The sequence below is a fragment of the Musca autumnalis genome, unplaced genomic scaffold, assembly GCF_047663935.1.
Source record: "Musca autumnalis isolate F117 unplaced genomic scaffold, ASM4766393v1 scaffold_2, whole genome shotgun sequence".
Taxonomy (NCBI): domain Eukaryota; kingdom Metazoa; phylum Arthropoda; class Insecta; order Diptera; family Muscidae; genus Musca; species Musca autumnalis.
In genome coordinates, this window is record NW_027411755.1 from 49,253,331 (window position 1) to 49,273,575 (window position 20,245).

General features: G+C 36.3%; 1 protein-coding gene across 2 annotated transcripts in view; it reads right to left on the reverse strand.

Annotated features, from left to right (window-relative positions):
- mol (dual oxidase maturation factor 1 mol) overlaps positions 1-20,245 on the reverse strand; it is a 202,458-nt gene that overhangs the window by 47,260 nt on the left and 134,953 nt on the right. For both annotated transcript variants that reach the window (XM_073967655.1, XM_073967654.1), the window contains exon 5: positions 20,098-20,232. In XM_073967655.1, coding sequence (XP_073823756.1) covers positions 20,098-20,232 — 135 coding nt within the window. The remainder of the gene's footprint in view (positions 1-20,097; positions 20,233-20,245) is intronic.

Here is a 20,245-nt window from a genome sequence, read left to right on the forward strand (position 1 = left end):
ATGTCCCGTGGTCCAAAATGCTATATATTTGTAGACGAATTTCGGGGCCTATTATTTTATAATCGGTGTATTTGTTAAACTTATGAGTGCATCAGGTTGCAAATTAGTTTTCGAGACAACGGTGGTTGTCCCCCGATCAAGAAAAACTATATATTTACAAATGTACTTAAATGGTGAGGTTCAATGGTCCATCAGCCATGAAAAGCTAAAACATATAGGTCTAAATAAGCGGGAGAATTCGATTTAATCATTTTTTTAACTTTTATTATTAGATCGCTTTAGGATAAAGACAGTGACATGGACGATAATAAATCCTAAAAGGCACAAATTGGCGAAAAATCCGACAAAGTCCGTAAGAGAAAAGAAAGGTTACAGACAAAATCTGTTGATAAATTTAAAATCCATCTCGGTTTGACAATGGAACGAAGAAGTGAGGTAGAAAATACCTACTTTTAATTTAAAACTCATTACGACGGGCTAGCAACGCGGACCGGGGTCTGCTAGTTTTTTATAATTTTCTATAGCAAATTTTATAATCGACAATATTCTTTTGAGAATTTTTTTTGACAATATTTTCATTTCACTGTCCCCAGATTTCTTGCCATAATCGAATCAAAACAATGTCAATACAATTATAATTATGACAATGCAATTTCTCGTGGAATATTTTCTATGAAAAATAAACAAGTCATGTTTGTTGTGTTATCCCGTTCAATTACAAACTGACTATGGGATAGATTCAGCAGCCACCAGCAGTCTGCTGCTTCTTCATATTATGATAAGTGGTGACGATGATGAGGAAGTTTTGTCAATAACTGTGGCAAATCAGAAAAAAATGTTTTCACGGTTTACATAGGGCACATGGAAATTACTTTTATTACAAATAACAACAAAAATATAATTGTAAATATCAATTACAAAACAAACATAAATAAAAGTGACCCATATACGCAAGTTCGATGTCATCAATCTAATGTTGAGGGAGCTAATAAAATATATAAAATAAATTAAACAGTGATTGTTGAATTAATTAAAAATTAATTGATTTTAAAATGCAAACAAAAGCATCAGCAAACTTTGTATGTGGTAAAAATTAATTGTGTCACTAGAACAAAATGTATGCAAAGGTAAATAACTTCAATAATATGTCATTTCGATAACTCTATTTGCATCAATTTTGCGTAAAAGGTTTGCTTTTGCACAACAGGAATACTTTGTGCTACCATTTCTTCTATGCAAATTGAGGAAATAATTAGCTGACTAATTTTCGAAAAGGATTTGTTCGAACATAAAAGAAACAATTTATTTTTTATATCTATGAATAGATTTGTGTGGCCAATAAATTAAAATAATTCTCCACTCCTTAAGTTCTTAACTTTTTATTAATTTTTTATTGATTCGAACTTGCTCCCTTTATTACAAAGAAAATAAAAATCAAATACCAAAGCATAACGAATTAACCCTCTACGAAGAAAATACAGTAATAAAAGTTTGTTAAACACGAATTATCCAAATGAATCATAAAACGCCAAACCACACGATATCATCTAAGCTCGTTCGTAGTACCTTGGTACTCAACCTTAACGTTTGCAATTTTAGACTTCTTCTATTTGCCAGGCAAAGAAGTTCCTTCCATGACTGACATAGCTGCTCCAGTTGCTACTTTGTGGTGGGGCATTAAAAAGAAACTAACTTGATTAGTCACATGCTATCATTGTTGTTGTTTGTTGTTGTACTCGCTGGGTGATTATATTGTACGATTAAACCCTTTCCTCCGACATAACATAATACCTCTAGTATGTATAAGTGACACTGGTAAGACCATCAAACCAAAACCAGACATTACATTTTGTTTTTTGAGTTTTCCTTTCCTTAAACGATGTCATGACACGAAATGGTAGCATTCACTACTCCATGGCACTTCTCTGCTTCATTGAATGATTCTGGTTAAGTGTAGTCTTCAGTATTGAAGAACACTTTAACATTTTATTAAGTCTTTATATTGAATCTATAACCGGCTAATGTGATTGTAGTAAACAGTCAATGGAATCTGATGTGAGATGGGAGAGAAATAAGGTTGTCGACACTATTTTCTATAAAAATATTGTTGTAGACACTATTTTCAATAGAACATACTGTTATCGACAATATTTTCTGCAGAAAACATTGTCGACTCCGCTATCTATAGAAAATATTGTTATCGCCTATTTTCCATAGAAAAAATTGTTATCGACATTATTTTTTAGAGAAAATATAGTAACCTACTATTTGCTATAGAAAATATTGTAATCGAAACATTTTCTATAATAAATATTTTAATCGAAACTATTTTCTAAAGAAAATGTTGTTATCGATTGCTGCTGTCAATAACAACTTTTTCTATATAAAATGTTTTCGATAACAACTTTTGTTGTCGACAATAACAACAATTTCTATAGAAAATGTTAACGACAACAACAATTTCTATAGAAAACGTTGTCGATAACAACAATTTCTATAGAAAATGTTATTGATAACAACTTTTTCTTTAGAAAGTGTTGTCGATAACAACATTTTCTATAGAAAACGTTGTCGATAACAACCTTTTCTATAGAAAACGTTGTCGATAACAACCGTTTCTATAGAAAACGTTGTCGATAACAACCTTTTCTATAGAAAACGTTGTCGATAACAACCTTTTCTATAGAAAACGTTGTCGATAACAACATTTTCTATAGAAAACGTTGTCGATAACAACATTTTCTATAGAAAACGTTGTCGATAACAACATTTTCTATAGAAAACGTTGTCGATAACAACATTTTCTATAGAAAACGTTGTCGATAACAACATTTTCTATAGAAAACGTTGTCGATAACAACTTTTTCTATAGAAAACGTTGTCGATAACACTTTTCCTGTAAAAAATTTTGTCGATAACAACTTTTTCTACAGAAAATGTTGTCGATAACAACAATTTCTATAGAAACTGTTGTCGATAACAACAATTTCTATAGAAACTGTTGTCGATAACAACAATTTCTATAGAAACTGTTGTCGATAACAAAAATTTCTGTAGAAACTGTTGTCGATAACAACAATTTCTGTAGAAACTGTCGTCGATAACAACAATTTCTATAGAAACTGTCGTCGATAACAACAATTTCTATAGAAACTGTTGTCGATAACAACAATTTCTATAGAAACTATTGCCGATAACAACAATTTCTATAGGAATTGTTGTCGATAACAAAATTTTTTATAGAAATAGTTGTCGATAACAACAATTTCTATAGGAAATGTTGTCGATAACAACAATTTCTATAGAAAATGTTGTCGATAACAGCAATTTCTATAGAAAATGTTGTCGATAACAACAATTTCTATAGAAAATGTTGTCGATAACAACAATTTCTATAGAAAATGTTGTCGATAACAACAATTTCTATGGAAAATGTTGTCGATAACAACTTTTTCTTAGAAAATGTTGTCGATAACAGCATTCCATTCTTTGTGGTATCTTAAATGACTTTTACTTTAGGTTCTCCACATTTTCTTCCGGTTCATTTTTCCACTTCTCGTTTTCAATAGCATATAAATGCTTGAAGAAGAAATAAAGTACAAAAACTGATAATAAGAAAGAAAAACACTCCGAAGCAAGAATATAATGATGTATCTAATGGAGTACCATGGTACATTATATTGAACTATAAATGTGTTTCCTATAGAGTGGTTCACTCTAGGATGTTGAACATTTAAGTGCCATACAACAATAAGTGCCGTTCAATCAATTGACTGTAAGAAGAAAAAAAACAACAAAAACACATCATCTTCAAAAAGCATATCGGCAACGTTATGTGGTACCACACCACACAAGACATAGCCAATAAATAACAACTACCTTCTATCTATCGATATGTCTGTCTACCTCTCTATATCTGTTAATGTGTCTGCTGAATTCCAATGTGGAGAAAAAAAGCAATACTGAGCCGGGTAATCATTGTCATCATAGCCATCGATGCAATTTTTATTAAGACTTCTTAACATCTTTGCACTGATAGTTCTGGCTTGCAAGCAAAATGGTGATCGAAGGCAAGGTAATGTGTTGTGTTGGGAGTTTTTTTGTTCTTTGCAAACCACGTGATTGACACACCTCCCACACAATTGAAATGCCACCTATGCTTTGCTTGCTTGGCTGGAATAGATGCATGCTGGAGATTAACAACAATCACCGCTACCGCCGTACTAAAATGCAAAATAAAGACACGACGACAAAGATCAAAGTGCCAATAAAAAATAGTGAAGGAGGATTTAAATTATTGACAATGCTTAGGGAGGTATTTGCAAAGGCTGTGCATAAAAAGAGGCGAGAAATAAGTGTGGTTTGGTGAAAAGGAAGATCGTCTTAAAGAGATGACAATAATAGTTGAAAATTGTAAATTGACTTAAAAGAATATCGAACAAAATACAATGTCTTCGGAATAGTTCTGCGGGTATAATGTTGGGTTTTAAAGTTCCTATTGGAAAGCTTGAGACAAATACAAATATAAGATTCCACGGCTTGTGTGCATGCCTTGTAAGACATCATTTGAGGGAATTTTGGAGTTATATATTTTAAAATTCTTGGATTTATTGAAGGGCGTTTTTCGGTTTTTGGGAGAACATGAGGTCACTGTTTGTAGGGATCTACAAAAACTGACTTGTTTTTAGAGATCTCTAAGCAAATGAACGAAGAGACATTTCACGACTCCATTAAACGTGAGAAATGAATGCCATTCATTAAATGTTGTCCTCTTGAGACACCTCCCCGGAAAAAAACTTAAAAAAAATTGATTATGTTCAGCTTGAGGGCCGTTCGAGGATCGTACGCCCTAAAACGTATGTCGTGGTCTTCAACTTTAGAGGGGTATGATCTTTCTACCGAGTTGGTTAGTACCAAGACAAGAATGAACAGACCAAAATAAATTTTTCGAATGCTTAGAAAAAACGACCGGTTTACTGTCTGACATTAAAATTATTCTAGACGATTTCCAACCAAAAATTGGACAGGAGAATATATTTGATCTAAATGTCGGGAAATTCACTCTTCACAATGAAACATCTGACAACAGAATGAGGCTGATAGACTTTGGAGTGGCATGGTAGTATGCATTTCGACATTCATTAGAGTACCAGGCCGTCACCAGATAAAAAAAAAACAAGAAAACACGTTGTGATGGATGAAAGACATTTAACGAACTTGCTGGATGTTCGATTGATCCGATGAGCAAACATCGACTTGGATTAAACCTTCTTGCAACAAGGGTATGTACCCGATTAAACGTTGCAAACAAAGTAGTAGCAGATACATCACGGAAGTTGAACATCGGAAAAATGCAGCCGCAACAGATAGCCACAGCATATTACATTCTACTTGAAAGCACTTTTCGTTTGGAAAAGATATCAGCGTGGACTTACACCGACAAATTTCATATGGAATGTTTTATACGCCAAATGAAGACTAAATACAAGATTTCAGTCATTTCAGTGGAATATTGAGGCCACAACCTTCGAAATACCGCAAATCGGGAGGTACCGTTTTATCTGGGCTATATGAAGTTTTATACCTGCAATAAAGACTAAATACCAAATTTCAGGCATTTCGGAGGAATATTGAGGCCACAACCTTCAAAATACCGAAATTCAGTAGGTACCGTTCTATAGGGTCTATATGAAGGCGTAGGCCTATACCGACAAAATTCTGGGGAAAAGTTGTATACCCCCAACGAAGACTAAGTACAAAATTTCAGCCATTTCTGTGTGATAATGAAGCTAAAACCTCAAAATAACCAAAAACCAGGTAGTACCGGTCTATGGGGGCTATATCAAAACCTGGACCGATACAGCCCATTTGCAATACCAAACATCCTAGGAGTAATATAAACTTCTATACCAAATTACAAAGCTCTATCTTAAAAAATGCGAGCTGTATATTGATTTCAATAGACGGACGGACATGGCTAACTCGACTTAGAATTTTACCCTGATCAAGAATACATATATATATTTTATAGGGTCCTCAATTGAATATTTCTATTTTTTTTTTATTTGTGCCTTATTATGTGTTACAGACGGAATGACAAATTTAATTAGACCCTCAATATTGCGGCACAGGGTTTAAAACTACAGCCGCAGAAGTCGATGGTTTACCAGCCGAGCTGTTCAAGAGCGGAGGCGACACGCTCATAAGGTGTATGCATCAGACTGTTCTCTATTGGCTAAAAAATAGTATCTGTGATATTGGTTAATGAAATAATAGGGGCATATCTGTGCGACATTGGACCTGGCAAATCCACCACTACTTTGCGGCAAATCCGTGGAAAAGCCAGAGAAATGCAGATCTACACTTATCTACTCGTTCAAAGGAATTCTTAGTCATGTCCCAATTGGGTATTCCCGCAAAGCTCATTCGGCTTTGTAAGCTGACATTACTCTGATACCATGTCCTCAATATACACTCCACGTCAGTAGAATAGAACACCTAAATTTTTGTTAATGTTAGCTTATTTATCCCAAAACGAATGAATCTGCGTTTTTAATCTTGTGGGGATTTATAGTCTATGATGTTCCGTATCAAACACAGAAAAAAATATGTTTCTAGCTCTTCGCGAAATGATTTTCTGATCAATTTTCCGATAGTACTATGAAAAATAGGCATTTATTTTTGGTCATCAGGATAGAACAGTCACTATATTTTCGCGAATTTTTGAGATATTAACGCCGAATTTTCTTTCAGTCGATAAAGCATGGCTTTCTAATCATTTTTCACCAAAGAAAACCTATAGATTAATCCGGGGACACCGAAATAACAGCGTTAAAGGGTTTAAATTGACAGATACTTGAAACATCTCGGAATATCAATTGGAGTCGCGCAGTTATGTCACATTTCTTCACAATAAGGTAGAATATGACACTGACAACCTCGACGGATGCAATCGAGTGCTTCAGATGCTGATAAAATGGAACATTTTCAAAATAATTATGAAAAACGTCAAAATTTCTTATAAAAACCATGATGTTTTGTTCAATAAAATGGGTTTTCCGCGAAAAAGTCTGCCGTTTAAAGGTTTGGAAATATGCTCCAGATTTAGAGGAAAATAATCTGATATGAAAACAACCGCTATTTTAATACTCTGAGGGAAATTTTAGCACATTTTTCAAATTGAACACAGCCTTTGGACTTCGAGTTTTATATGTGTTCTTTTTTCGGTGTCCGCGACTGTTCTCAACAGTGTTATGCTCCAATATAAATGGACCAGGTTATGCTCTCTATACCGGATTTTACGAATTAGTAGTTTTTTTTAACTGAATTCGCAAATGTAAAAGCCCCGTTTTCGCGGGAAAACACAGTCATGGAAATTGAGGTTTTAGGTTTCGTATGTTGTTTTAAAAAGTACTAAAATTTCCGTCATTGTATTAAAATAACGGTTGTTTTCATATCAGATTATCTTTCTCCAAATCTGGAGCATATTTCCAAACCTTTAAACGGCAGACTTGTTCGCGGAAAAACCATTTTATTGAAAAAACATCAAGGTTTTCATAAGAAATTTTGACGTTTTTCAAAATTATTTTGAAAATGTTCCATCTTATCAGCATCCGAAGCACTCGATTGTATTCGTCGAGGTTGTCTGCGTCATATTCTATATAATTGTGAAGAAATATGACATAACTGCGCGACTCATATTGATATTCCGAGATGTTTCAAATATCTGTCAATTTAAATCCTTTAACGCTATTATTTCGGTATCCGCGGAATAATTTATAGGATTTCTTTGGTGAAAAATGATTAGAAAGCCTTGATTTATCGACCGAAAGAAAATTCGGCGTTAATATCTCAAAAATTCGCGAAAATATAGTGGCTGTTCTATCCTGATGACCAAAAATAAATGCCTATTTCTCATAGTACTGTTGGAAAATTGATCAGAAAATCATTTCGCGAAGAGCTAGAAACATCATTTTTTCCGTGTTTGATACGGAACATCATAGACTTTAAATACCTACAAGATTAAAAACGCAGATTCATTCGTTTTGGGATAAATAAGCTAACATTAACAAAAATTTAGGTGTTCTATTCTACTGACGTGGAGTGTATAGTAAAAACCTATCTAAAGAGTTTAGTACCAAAAAAAGGTTTGTACATAATTTAGGTCGTTTAAAACTCCTGCTGGGAAGGTTTATACGAGATGCAAACATTATATAAGTAAAAAATCTTTAAGTTCGGCGTGGCCGAATTTTTTCTAACCTCCACTATGGACTAATAAGTTTTCTTGCCTGTCCACAATTTTTGGTGGAAATGTTTTATGACCACGGATATTCCAAATGGCTTACTTAGGTCAGCAAATTCATCTAAAAATATCTTCAATCGGGCAGCACCTTTCTATGAGGCCTATAGTAGAGTGTAAAACTATGGTTACAATGTTTGTTGGAGCAGTTTTGTGACTACTGGAAACCTCAAATTACAGGTTGTTCGATCAACAAATGTAGATAAAGTCCTTACAACACATAAAAACGGAAGGTACCCTTATAAGGGCTCCACAACACAAAATTGACCTATATTAGCACCTTTTCATGGAGGAATTTCGTGGCTGCAGGGAACCTCAAATGTCAAATAACAGTTAGTTCGGTCAACATTATAGCTAAACTTCTTAAAATACCGAAAATCGGGAGGTACAGTAATATGTGGGCTATACCAAAACATAGACCTATGTCGACAATTTTTGGTGGGGAATTTTAAATATCTGCAGGGAATATTAAAAATCAAATTACGGATAGTCCATTCAAAAATTGTAGCTAAAACCTTCACAATACTGAAAATCGGGAATACCATTATTCGTGAGCTATACCGAAACATGGGTCTATATCGGTGATGCTCAAAATGTTTTGTGCATTAGACTCTCTGAGCGAGTCTTTCCTTTGCTAAACCACGACAAATGAGAATAAAGAGAACATATGTTGTTTTTTCAGTCACGTTAACGTATATGGGTGATCTTGGCTGGTCTATATTAACAATTTTTAGTGCAGAAGTTTCGTGACCGCAGGGAACCTCAAATGTCAAATTACGCGTAGTTCGGTCGAAAAATGAAGCAAAATTCTTCAAAGCATTGAAAATCTGGAGGTAACGTTAGATAATGTTCGTGAAAATTAACCTATGGAATTCGATAGGAAGCATATTGAAACTAAGGAAACCGAAAACTTAAGTCAAAATATTGCAATGTGTGGGCCTGTCGTTCCCCTAAAGATGACTATAATTTCCTATTTTTTCATTTCCTATAATATAATGGTTTCACAAACATCCCAGAAGGGAGAAAGGAGACTTCTCTCATATTACTGAGTGCACCCCGTCTCACATTAGTTCAATGATATGGGACTTCTGTTTATCGCCGACGTGTCTTAGGATACCACTTGTAGAGGGGATTTACATGGCTGAAATATTCAGTTAACTTCGTTAAACATTGTGCTTGCCGCCGTTGAAAATTTGATGTTGCGGGCGGTGCCCGGACATAACTCCCACGGACATAACTCCCAAAATGATTTTGGGCGTTATGTCCGCTGCGCTTTGCGGACATAACTCCCAAAATTCGTTGGGAGTTATGTCCGTGAAGGAAAGCGGACAGAAAGTATTTGAATATTTTAATGAATATTTTAACCGAGATTGCTGCAATTTATTATTGTTTGTTCCCAGGCGTTCAAAAACTCAATTAGAAAATTGTAAATATTGGTCCATGTTTTGGAAATAACTACGATGACGCCATGAGCTCTTTTGGAGGGAAAGTAGAAAGAGGAAGATCTTAGTACTTTTATAAACGAAGGCCCGGCCGAACTTAACGCCGTTATTACTTGTTTCGTAATGTTCTATATTTTAGCGAACTTCCTATATTAGTGGACTGTACGGCAAGCTAAGGTACGCTGTTTTGTATTCGAAGGAAGAATCCTGAGAGTGTAGTTCCGTCGGCCCAGGTTTTAGTATAGTCCCCGTACAAAATAGGGTCCAATCGATGAAAAAACTTTACCAGCTCGATGTTGTAGCCAAAAAACGAATCCTATAACAATTTGTGAAAATAGGTTTTGATTTTGATTTGGTAAGAATTCAGCCTTTAGGCTAGAAAGGGTATATACACTTTCATACGGGCAAAATGTGCCTCAATGGTTTTAGACCCCAAGTATGTTTAGACGAAATGTGTTTCAGACAATTTGGAGTCGATTGAGCAATGTCCGTCCGTCTGTCTGTCTGTCTGGCTGGAGCGCACGATAACTCTCGAACGGATAAACCGATTCGGTTCAAATTTTGGCTTTCGTAATTTTTTAGCCAAACTTAGTTTAAGTTCGAAGATGGACTATATCGGTCCACTCCTTCCGGTACCTCCCCCACAAAAGTTCGAAAATGTTCGGAAAATTTGTGCGCACGATAACTCTTGAAGGGAGTAACTGATTTGGTACATACTTTGTCCATCGTGAAATGTGTATCGGACTTAAATAAGGTTTCAATATGGACGCAATCGGTTCACTCCTTCGGGTACCTCCCACACAAAATTTCGGAAAAGTTCAGTTTAGGGCCATCTCTCGAATCGCTTTGATTTTTGTATTAGCAACTTGTATTCACGGCCCTCCATACGACGGTACAAGTTTAATCAGGGGCAAGTCCATACTTCCTGAGAAAATAGCCTGAAAGTTGCAAAAAAAACCCCTATGACACCGTGTGAGGTGTTTGGAGCGCAAGATAACACTCGAACGGATCTACCGATTCGGTCCAAAATTTGGCCTTAGTAATATTTTGTCCAAACATAGTTTAAGTTTGAAGATAAGCCATATCGATCCACTCCTTCAGGTACATCCCCAACAAAAGCTCAAAAATGTTCGTAAAAATTGTTCGTACGGTAACTCTTGAAGGGAGTGGCCGATTTGGCCTATACTTTACACATCCTAATATATCTACCAGATATAGGTCGGGTTCAAATATGGACTATATTTGTCCACTCCATCCGGTACCTCCCACACAAAATTTCGGATAAGTTCACTTTAAGACCTGATATCGAAGTGATTCGATATGATTCGCTGCATTAATTACGATTGTAAAAGTTTTTTAGGGGTAAGTCCATACTTCTTGAATAAACAGCCCGAAGAGTGTAAAAACCCCCTATGGCACCATATGTTGTGGCTGCAGATCCACTTCCATAATGGTCAATGTCGATCCATTCCTTTAAGTATCTCCTCCGCAAAACTTTTGATCTTTAATCCTAATCAACATTTTTGTCGGTTCAAACGCCCTACATATTTAAAACCCCTAATTACATACGTATTTTGGGAAAAAATGTTTCAATATACACAGGCTGAGGGTATATCTCTATCGGCAAAGCCGACTGATGCTTTTTTACTTGTTTTTTTTTTTTTTTTTTTGATATTTTTTCCCTCAATATTTCAATATTTAGGACACTTTCCAAACAAATGTATTGTCTTATATTGTTTTTGTACTACAACATACTCGTACTTATTTCCTCTTTTGTTTTTGAAAATATAAACTCCCTCTGCATATTTCGATATTTTAATTTAGATAATGGATTAGAAGATTCATCAACATACAAATGTAGGCACAAATGTATGATTTGCTGGTCTGTGTGTATGTAAATAATTTCAAGATTACTAAAATACATGGCAGCAAGTAAGATATTGTCTTAAGATTTCCAAGCAACCATATCACGTGCTGTCGCAATGAGACACACTTATTGTTTGTAGAGTTCGTCAAGGATATTTGGTGGGGCGAAGCATTGCACATGGAAGATATTCAATGAAATCAATTCAATTGATGAAAACCAAATAAGAAAATGGATTGGAATTGTATATATGTATGTGTACACATGTATGAGTATGATAGCTAAGTAAAACAAGATGTAGGATTTTTTTCTCTCTTTTTTCAATTCATATGTATATTGTTGCATTCAATGAAGACGACACGTGGTCTTACTTAAGAGACAACTAACTCAATGAAAATAATCTTCAGCATGCAAGAGTAGAAGAAGAACAAAAGAATTATTTAAAGCCAAACAATATTAATATCATAGCTATGGTGTTTAAAGATGTGGTTAGTGATGAATTCAAAACCTCCAAAGAACAATAAGAATGTCATCTATGCCTATGACTAATGGACATTTAATATTTTCTTTAAGTTATCTCTTTTCAAATCTTCGCTTGATTTCAAAACAAAAAATTCTGAATTGCTTAAAAACACAATTGCATAATAAGACATCTATGCATGCCTCTGCACACCATTGTTTAACACAAAAGATCTTGAAATGCATATTCACTAATTCATACGATGTCATTGTTTTTTCCCAATACATTCTATTAGCCACTTTTCTAGCTTAACACAAAATTATGATCTTTTTCCTATTGTATCTATGATACTGCTGCTGCTGCTGTTGTATGACTTCTTTATGGCTAACCGAATGAGACTACCAAAAAATAATCAGCCAACCAACGAACCATTCAGCCTGCCAGTCAAACACAATTCAAGTGACACTTGAATAGACAGTCTAATCGAGTTTGACAACAACGGCAAACCGAAAAGCATCTAAACATCTAGCTGTAATGTATGCCAAAGCCCCGCCGAAAGAAACACTAAAACACCACCTCAATTGAACAACAAGTAATTTTGCAAATAGCTTTAAGAGCTCTAAGCAGCAACGAATCAAAAATTTGTTCAATTCTTTGTCGTTGTCGTCAAAATTCAAACATAATTGAAAGATTTTATAAAAATGATATGAAGAACACAGCCAACAGCAGTGAACAGTTTTGAATATCCGCTAATGCAGAATCACTAGACCAAAAATTTGCCAAAATTGTGACAGAGAGGGACAGTGGGTTCAAGCAAAAAAAAAATGGAACGGAGTTTAAAGATACAGTAAAAGTTTGCATTCTGCCCTTTGAAAAAATGCCAAAAACAACACAGGTTGGGAAAGTGGAATATCTAGCTAATATATTTGGTGGATGAGAATCAAATAACCAATTGAGGATCTAAAGTGAGAGTTTCTAGAACCTTCATCTGCGAGAAAGGTATTTGGTGCATATAAAATGCCCAATATCACGTTCGAACACCTAAATCTTTGGTTTAGGCTTTGAGAGAGTTACGCAACACTAGAAACACATTCGTTAAAAAAGAAGAAAAAGAGATATAATCCCTCCGCAAACGATTTGAATATGATTTCCATATCTGCACCTAAAATGACCGGATACCTTATAGAGAATATGCAGACAATGTCCTTCCGGAGGTACTTGCAATATAAAAAGCCAATATACCACCTTTGGGTCACGTAGGGGATGAGAGATATCAAGGAACGGTCCTGAGCGGCATTAATATGGCAAAGTCCAGCATTTATTTTGGTCCCTCTCCCATCTCAAGTGGACACTGACCTCCCCGTGGAGTCACCTGGGGAACTGCCTTTAACACCCGTTAAAGGTGTTCACCCATAATAACGTTAAAAACTTGGGTTTGGGCGTCGGGTTAGTAGCCCTGCCCTAGAAAAAACAGCCTACTATGAAAAAGCGAAAGAAAAGAAAAACAAACCCCTCCAAAGTTGACGAACCCCGCAAACGTTTTAAGGACCATGATCTGCGAATCTGCACCTGGAATGTTCGCACTCTTTTTAGAGAAGGTGCAGTCTTCGCATTGGCAGACGTACTTGAAAAGTACAAGGCCGATATTACTGCCATACAGGACATACGATGGATTGGGAAAGGCGTCACAACAACACCTAAAGGTGACGCACTGTACTATAACTGCCATGACGTAAAGCATGAGTTTGGTTGCGGATTCGTAGTTAGTCGGAGACTAAAACATCTGTTATCCAGCTTCAGCCCAGCTAAATTCTTCAACATCACCTTTATTTGCGCTCATGCTCCCACTGAAGAAAATGACGAACAGACCAAAGTTTTTTTTACGAGCGCTTAAAAGAAACATATGAACGTTGCCCTGCCCATGACATTAAAATCATTCTAAACGATTTTAATGCCAAAATTGGAAAGGAGAATATCTTTGGCCCAACATTCGGGAAATTCAGTCTCCACAGTGAAATATCTGACAATGGTATGAGGCTGATAGACTTTGCAGCTGCAAACATGATTCGGACCACTGCCTTGTTGCAGCAAAGGTACGTACCCGTCTAAACGTTGCAAATAAAGCACGAACTGACACATCGCGGAAGTTGGACACTGATAGGCTGCAAACACAACAGATAGCCACAGCATATTCCACTCAACTATCCTAATTGCTTAACGCGAGCATTCCTTGTCCCGATAACATAACAACACAATGGCAAAATATTGCCCACTCCATGCAAACAGCCGCAAAATGCATACTTGGATTCCAGAGACCTTCACAAAGAAATTCATGGTATGACCAGGAGTGTCATGCTGCTACCGAAGGAAAAAATGAGGCATATAGAGCTACTTTACAATCAGTAGCAACGCGTAGCGCACCAGAGAGATATCGGGAGAAAAGGAGAGAAGAGAAACGTCTTTTCCGCAAGAAAAAGAGAGAAATGGAAAAGCGGGAGTGTGAAAAAATCGAGATGTACAGGAGCCAGAATGAAGTCCGGAAACATCAAACAGATGGCTTTGGTACAGGCACATACTCCTGTAGAGACCAGCAAGGTAATCTGTTAACAGATACAGATAGCGTGCTCAGGATATGGAAGGAACATTTCTCCAATCTGCTGGTATCCAATAGTAGCGAAGACGATGATACCATAGATCCAATCCCAGAAGATCGTATAGAATGTTTACCGCCCGGCCAAGATGAGGTAAAAACAGCAATCAACCGGCTGAAGAATAATAAAGCAGCTGGAGACGATGGCTTACCAGCCGAGCTGTTTAAAACCGGTGGCGACGCGCTGATAAGGTGTATGCATCAGCTAGTTAGCACCATGTGGCAGGAAGAACGCGTACCCGACGATTGGAACCTGAGCATCCTATGTCCCGTTCACAAGAAAGGAGATAAGACTATATGCTCCAACTATAGGGGTATAAGTCTTCTCCCTATTGCCTATAAGATAGTGTCAGGGATATTGTGCGAACGACTAAAGCCAATGGTCAACGAAATAATTGGACCATACCAATGTGGCTTTAGACCAGGCAAGTCCACCATTGACCAGATATTTACCCTGCGGCAAATCCTAAAGAAGACCCAAGAGATGCAGATCGACACATATCACCTTTTTGTCGATTATAAAGCAGCATTCGACAGTCCCCTCCGTTCAAAGGTATTCCATGCAATGTCTGAATTTGGTTGCCCCGCAAAGCTCATCCGGTTTTGTAAGATGACTTTAACTGATACTAGGCCCTCAGTTAAAATTGGAAAGAACCTCTCCGAAGAATTTTGTACCAAAAGAGGTTTCAGACAAGAAGACTGCCTTTCCTGTGACCTATTCAACATTTTGCTGGAAAAGGTAATTCGAGATGCAAATGTCAAAAGAAATGGCACAATTTACACCAATAGCCACATGTTACTTGCCTATGCGGATGACATAGACATCATGGGACGATCAGTAAAGGAAGTAACAGCATGGGTACTTGCGCGATCAGATAAGGCAGTGCTTGGTGTGTTTGAGAGGAAAATTCTTCGAAAGATCTACGGGCCGATTTGCGTTGACGGTGAATATCGACGTCGTATGAACCACGAGCTATATCAGCTATACAAAGACATGAATATAGTTAAACGTATCGAGATGCAACGATTGCGTTGGCTAGGCCATATCATAAGAATGAGCGATGATGAATCCGCTACATGGCGGTGCACGCAGAATCGGCAGGCCTAAGCTTCGATGGAGCATAAAAGTGGATGAAGAAATGAAAAGGCGCGGTATTCCAAAAAGCGAAGCGAAAAACAGAGAGGAATGGAGATCTTTTCTTAGTTCGGTCTATGGAACAAATGTTCCGTAATGGGCCAGCTAAGTAAGTAAGTAAGTGTACGAAAAATACAAGTTTCCTGATTTTGCCTCAGTTTACCAATTCACTTTATTTGACTGCCGATAGTAGTGGTACTATTTTGATATGTTTTCGGACACTTCACGTCAAATAAATCGAAATAGAAAACCGTTAGTATAAACATGACTATAGCTTCATTAAATTTTTTATACTCTCCACCATAGTATGGAGGGTATATTAAGTTTGTCATTGTGTTTGTAACACATCGAACTAATCATTTGCGACCCTATAAAGTATATATATTCTTGATCAGGATAGGTCCATGTTTTGGAATAGTCCCCATATAACGGTACCTCCCGATTTTCGGAATTTTGAGAATTTTAGCCACAATTTTTAACCGAACTATCTGCAATTTGACATTTGAGGTTCTCAGTTGTCATGAAACAACTCCACGAAACATCGTCAACATAGGTCCATGTTTTGGTATAGCCCCCATGTAACAGTAACTCCCGATGTTCGGTATTTTAAGAATTTTAGCTACAATTTTTAACCGAAATAGCTGTAATTTGCTATTTGAGGTTCTCAGTGGTCATGAAATATCTCCACCAAGCATTGTCAACATAGGTCCATGTTTTGGTATAGCCCCCATATAACGGTACCTCCGGATTTTCGGTATTTTGAGAATTTTAGCAACAATTTGTAACCGAACTAGCTGTAATCTGCCATTTGAGGTTCTCAGTGGTCATGAAATATCTCCACCAAACATCGTCAACATAGGTCCATGCTTTGGTATAGCCCCCATATAACGGTACCTCCCGATTTTCGGTATTGTGAGCATTTTAGTTAAATTTTTTAACCGAACTAGCTGTTATTTGCCATTTGAGGTTCTCAGTGGTCATGAAATATCCCCACCAAACATCGTCAACATGGGTCCATGTTTTGGTATAGCCCCCATATACCTCCCAAATTTTTGTATTTTGAGAATTTTAGCTACAGTTTTTAACCGAAATAGATGTAATTTGACATTTGAAGTTCTCAGTGGTCATAAAACATCTCCAACGAAACAACGTCATCATAGGTCCATGTTTTGGTATAGCCCCCATATAACGGTATCTCCCGATTTTCGATATTTTGAGAATTTTAGCTGCAATTTTTATCCGAACTAGCTGTAATGATCGGTATTTCGAGAATTTTAGCTACAATTTTGTCTTTTCAAAAATAATCGTCAATATAGGTCCATGTTTTGGTATATCCCCCCATATAACTGTACCTCCCGATTTTCGGGAATTTTCAGTGGTCACGAAATTTCTTCACTAAAATTCGTCAACATGGGTCCATTTTTGAGGGTCTACATTGTTTTGATGAAACTACCCTCAATTTGACTCTTGAAGTTCCCTGAAGCTATAAAACTTTTCCGCCAAAAAATTTAAAGATAGGTTGACTCTTTGATATAGCCCCGTAGGGGCACATTTTTTTAGATTAGATTAGATAACACTGTGCAACAAAATGGAGGTGAAAGTCTGGTGCACGGAAAATTCCTCTTGGGGAAGAAAGGCCTTGGTGAGTATATTTTGTACCCCGAAGGACAGATCTGCCGTGAGTCGAACTTCCGCGTTATGGCGTGATGAAATTTTTGTTACAGACACTGTGGGCCATCAGGAATTAACTTTATATCTTTGTTCACTGTTGCTTAAGTGCTCTACAAAAACAACAAACAAAGATATAATGCTAATTCATGATGGCTTACAGTGTCTCTTGCAAAAACTTCATCACGCCATAACGCGGAAGTTCGACTCACGGCGCATCTGTCCTGGGGTTTTTAATATACACACACCAAGGGCTTTCATCTCCAAAAGGAATTATCTCTGCCCCAACATTTGTGTTCACAGTGTAATTTAAGCAATAGTGGGAGGCAGTAGGTGTCTATTTATTGTCGAAAAGTTGTTCCACCTAAAATTGTAAAAGGTCACTAATTATTCCATTTTAATTAAGACTATTTTATGGTGGAGGGTATAAAAAGTTCGGCCCGGCCGAACTTAACGACTTTTTGCTTGTTCACTTTCGAATAGTCGGGCTTCACTATGTACCCCATCCCCAACCGCAGTCGAACTGAAGTTATAAAGAATACCCAGAAGGAAGATACTTAGGAGTATGGAAGGATTGAGAAATCTCGCCAGACGCTACTCTTTCCTGAGAGTAAGTAGAATTTTTTGGAATTTTCAACTTTTACCTCTAACTAAAAAGTCGATTTTTGGATCATTTAAATTGACAAATCAGTTAAAATTCGATATTTTGAATATTCCAGCCAACTCAAAGTCGACTAATTATAGGTTTCTGATAGATTTTAGAGCTTTTTTGGTTAATTTTGTCATTAGTTGTTGGCTGAAAATCGAATGGAGAATTTTAAATTTTCCCCATAAACGTAAGTCCACTTCTACTTTTCATCGCCATATGTCTAGTTTCAAATAGAACTTTCCTGCCATCTGGGCCACCTAGGCCTCCCCATATCAATCTTGTTGAGATCCACAGAAAAAATACGTAAACACATATCAGCATAGCATAGCATTTTCCGGTATATGGAATAATAAATAATGTTAATGTTAGGTGTTAACGTTATCGATAGAAAATCGTATCAATCGATATTATCCTTCAATATAACTCATCGATAGTCCAATTCATTTTTTCCAAACTGTATTTCCAACCACTGTTTGCTGGCCGAAAATATGATCTTTGCTAAATTTGAATTTCAATATTCTCTGGCTGTCTATCCAAAAAGTATATGTTTGTCTAACCATCAGTGTTGTAGTCATCATTCACATCATCATCATCATCGTTGATATCGACAGCGACATAAACATGATATGTACTTATAAATCTATACTGTAAAGCCTTATAATAGAGTGATATTATGTGTCTATATTGCACCAAACAAGTATCAGCTACTACCTCAGTTTTGATAGCCATCAATAAATGTTTTGTTTGTTGTTTTTCGTTATTTTTTGTGAATTATGCCAAAAATTCACTATTGCGATATGACATACAGTGTTAATAATAGTCATAATAGCCAGCAGCAACAACAACTAAATCGACCAAACATAATAACAATAATAACGATGTGGATACGGAAGCCAGAGAAAAAAAGCAAACAATATAAACCAAAATAATAGCAAAAAACAAACAATGGACTTTATTGTCTTAGCAAATATTCACTCATACACATGGAAACAGGAAAAACTAGATTGTAATAGATTAGAGGATTTTGAGCTCTGAAGATAGTGATAGATAGATATCTACATATACACAATGGTGATGTTGTGTGGTTGAAATGAAACACTTCCTTAATGGGAGAAGTAATTAATTCAAATATCAATTGGGGGGTATTGAATGGTGACACATAACTTTTTTTTGGAATTTCAATACTTAATAACATTTTGTTAAAATAACTTTAAAATTTAAGCAAATTTTAGTAGTTCAAAACTTAATCCTATCTACACCAAAGAAGCATTATTTTTGTTCACGCAAACCCATCAACGCCCCCAAAATTTTATTTAAATCAAAAATTTAGACAAAAACATAAATTACATGTCAAGTGGTGGTTGTTGGTGTTTTTGGGCAAAACACCTCTCTTGAATCTTAAATTTTCAATAAACATGAATGGTTTTTTTTACAGTGGCCACTACTGGCTACTGGTAGTAGTACTGTCGGCAACAAATCATGTTTAGCCATTATTAAATTGGCTTAAAATCAATTTAAAATAATTTGACTTCTTCCCCGTTACACAAATGCCACATGAAATTTAAAATAGTCTGAAATTATTTTAAGCTGCCGGTTGGTGCTTTGTATTTCTTCAAGCCAACACTGGCCAAATAGAAATATCATTAAAACGAACACCGTGACAAAAATGCACAAAATCACCACCACCACCACTACTGCTCCTACCTTTAAGGAAACAACAAAAACCAAGAAAGCCCAAAAAATAGAAAATTGAAACTGGACATCAAAGCTACTGCCACTTCTTTTGCTGCTGCATGTCATGTGGCCACGACATTTGTAGCCTTTTTACACTTTCAATATGCAATGGTTTTCCTCTTAGGCTATGATTTAGTTTGTTTGTTGGTAGGTGTTATAGGTTGTCTTACTACTACTCTCTACAATATCAACTTACCCGTCAACGTCACATTGACATGCATCAGACCAATGTGGGTACCAATGCGCGCCGGCAATTTCTCACGCGAAAATGCTTTGTATGGCGCTATAATTGTTGTATGGGCAACATGCCATGCTGAACCAAGCCTTGTGACTGTTGTCGTTCA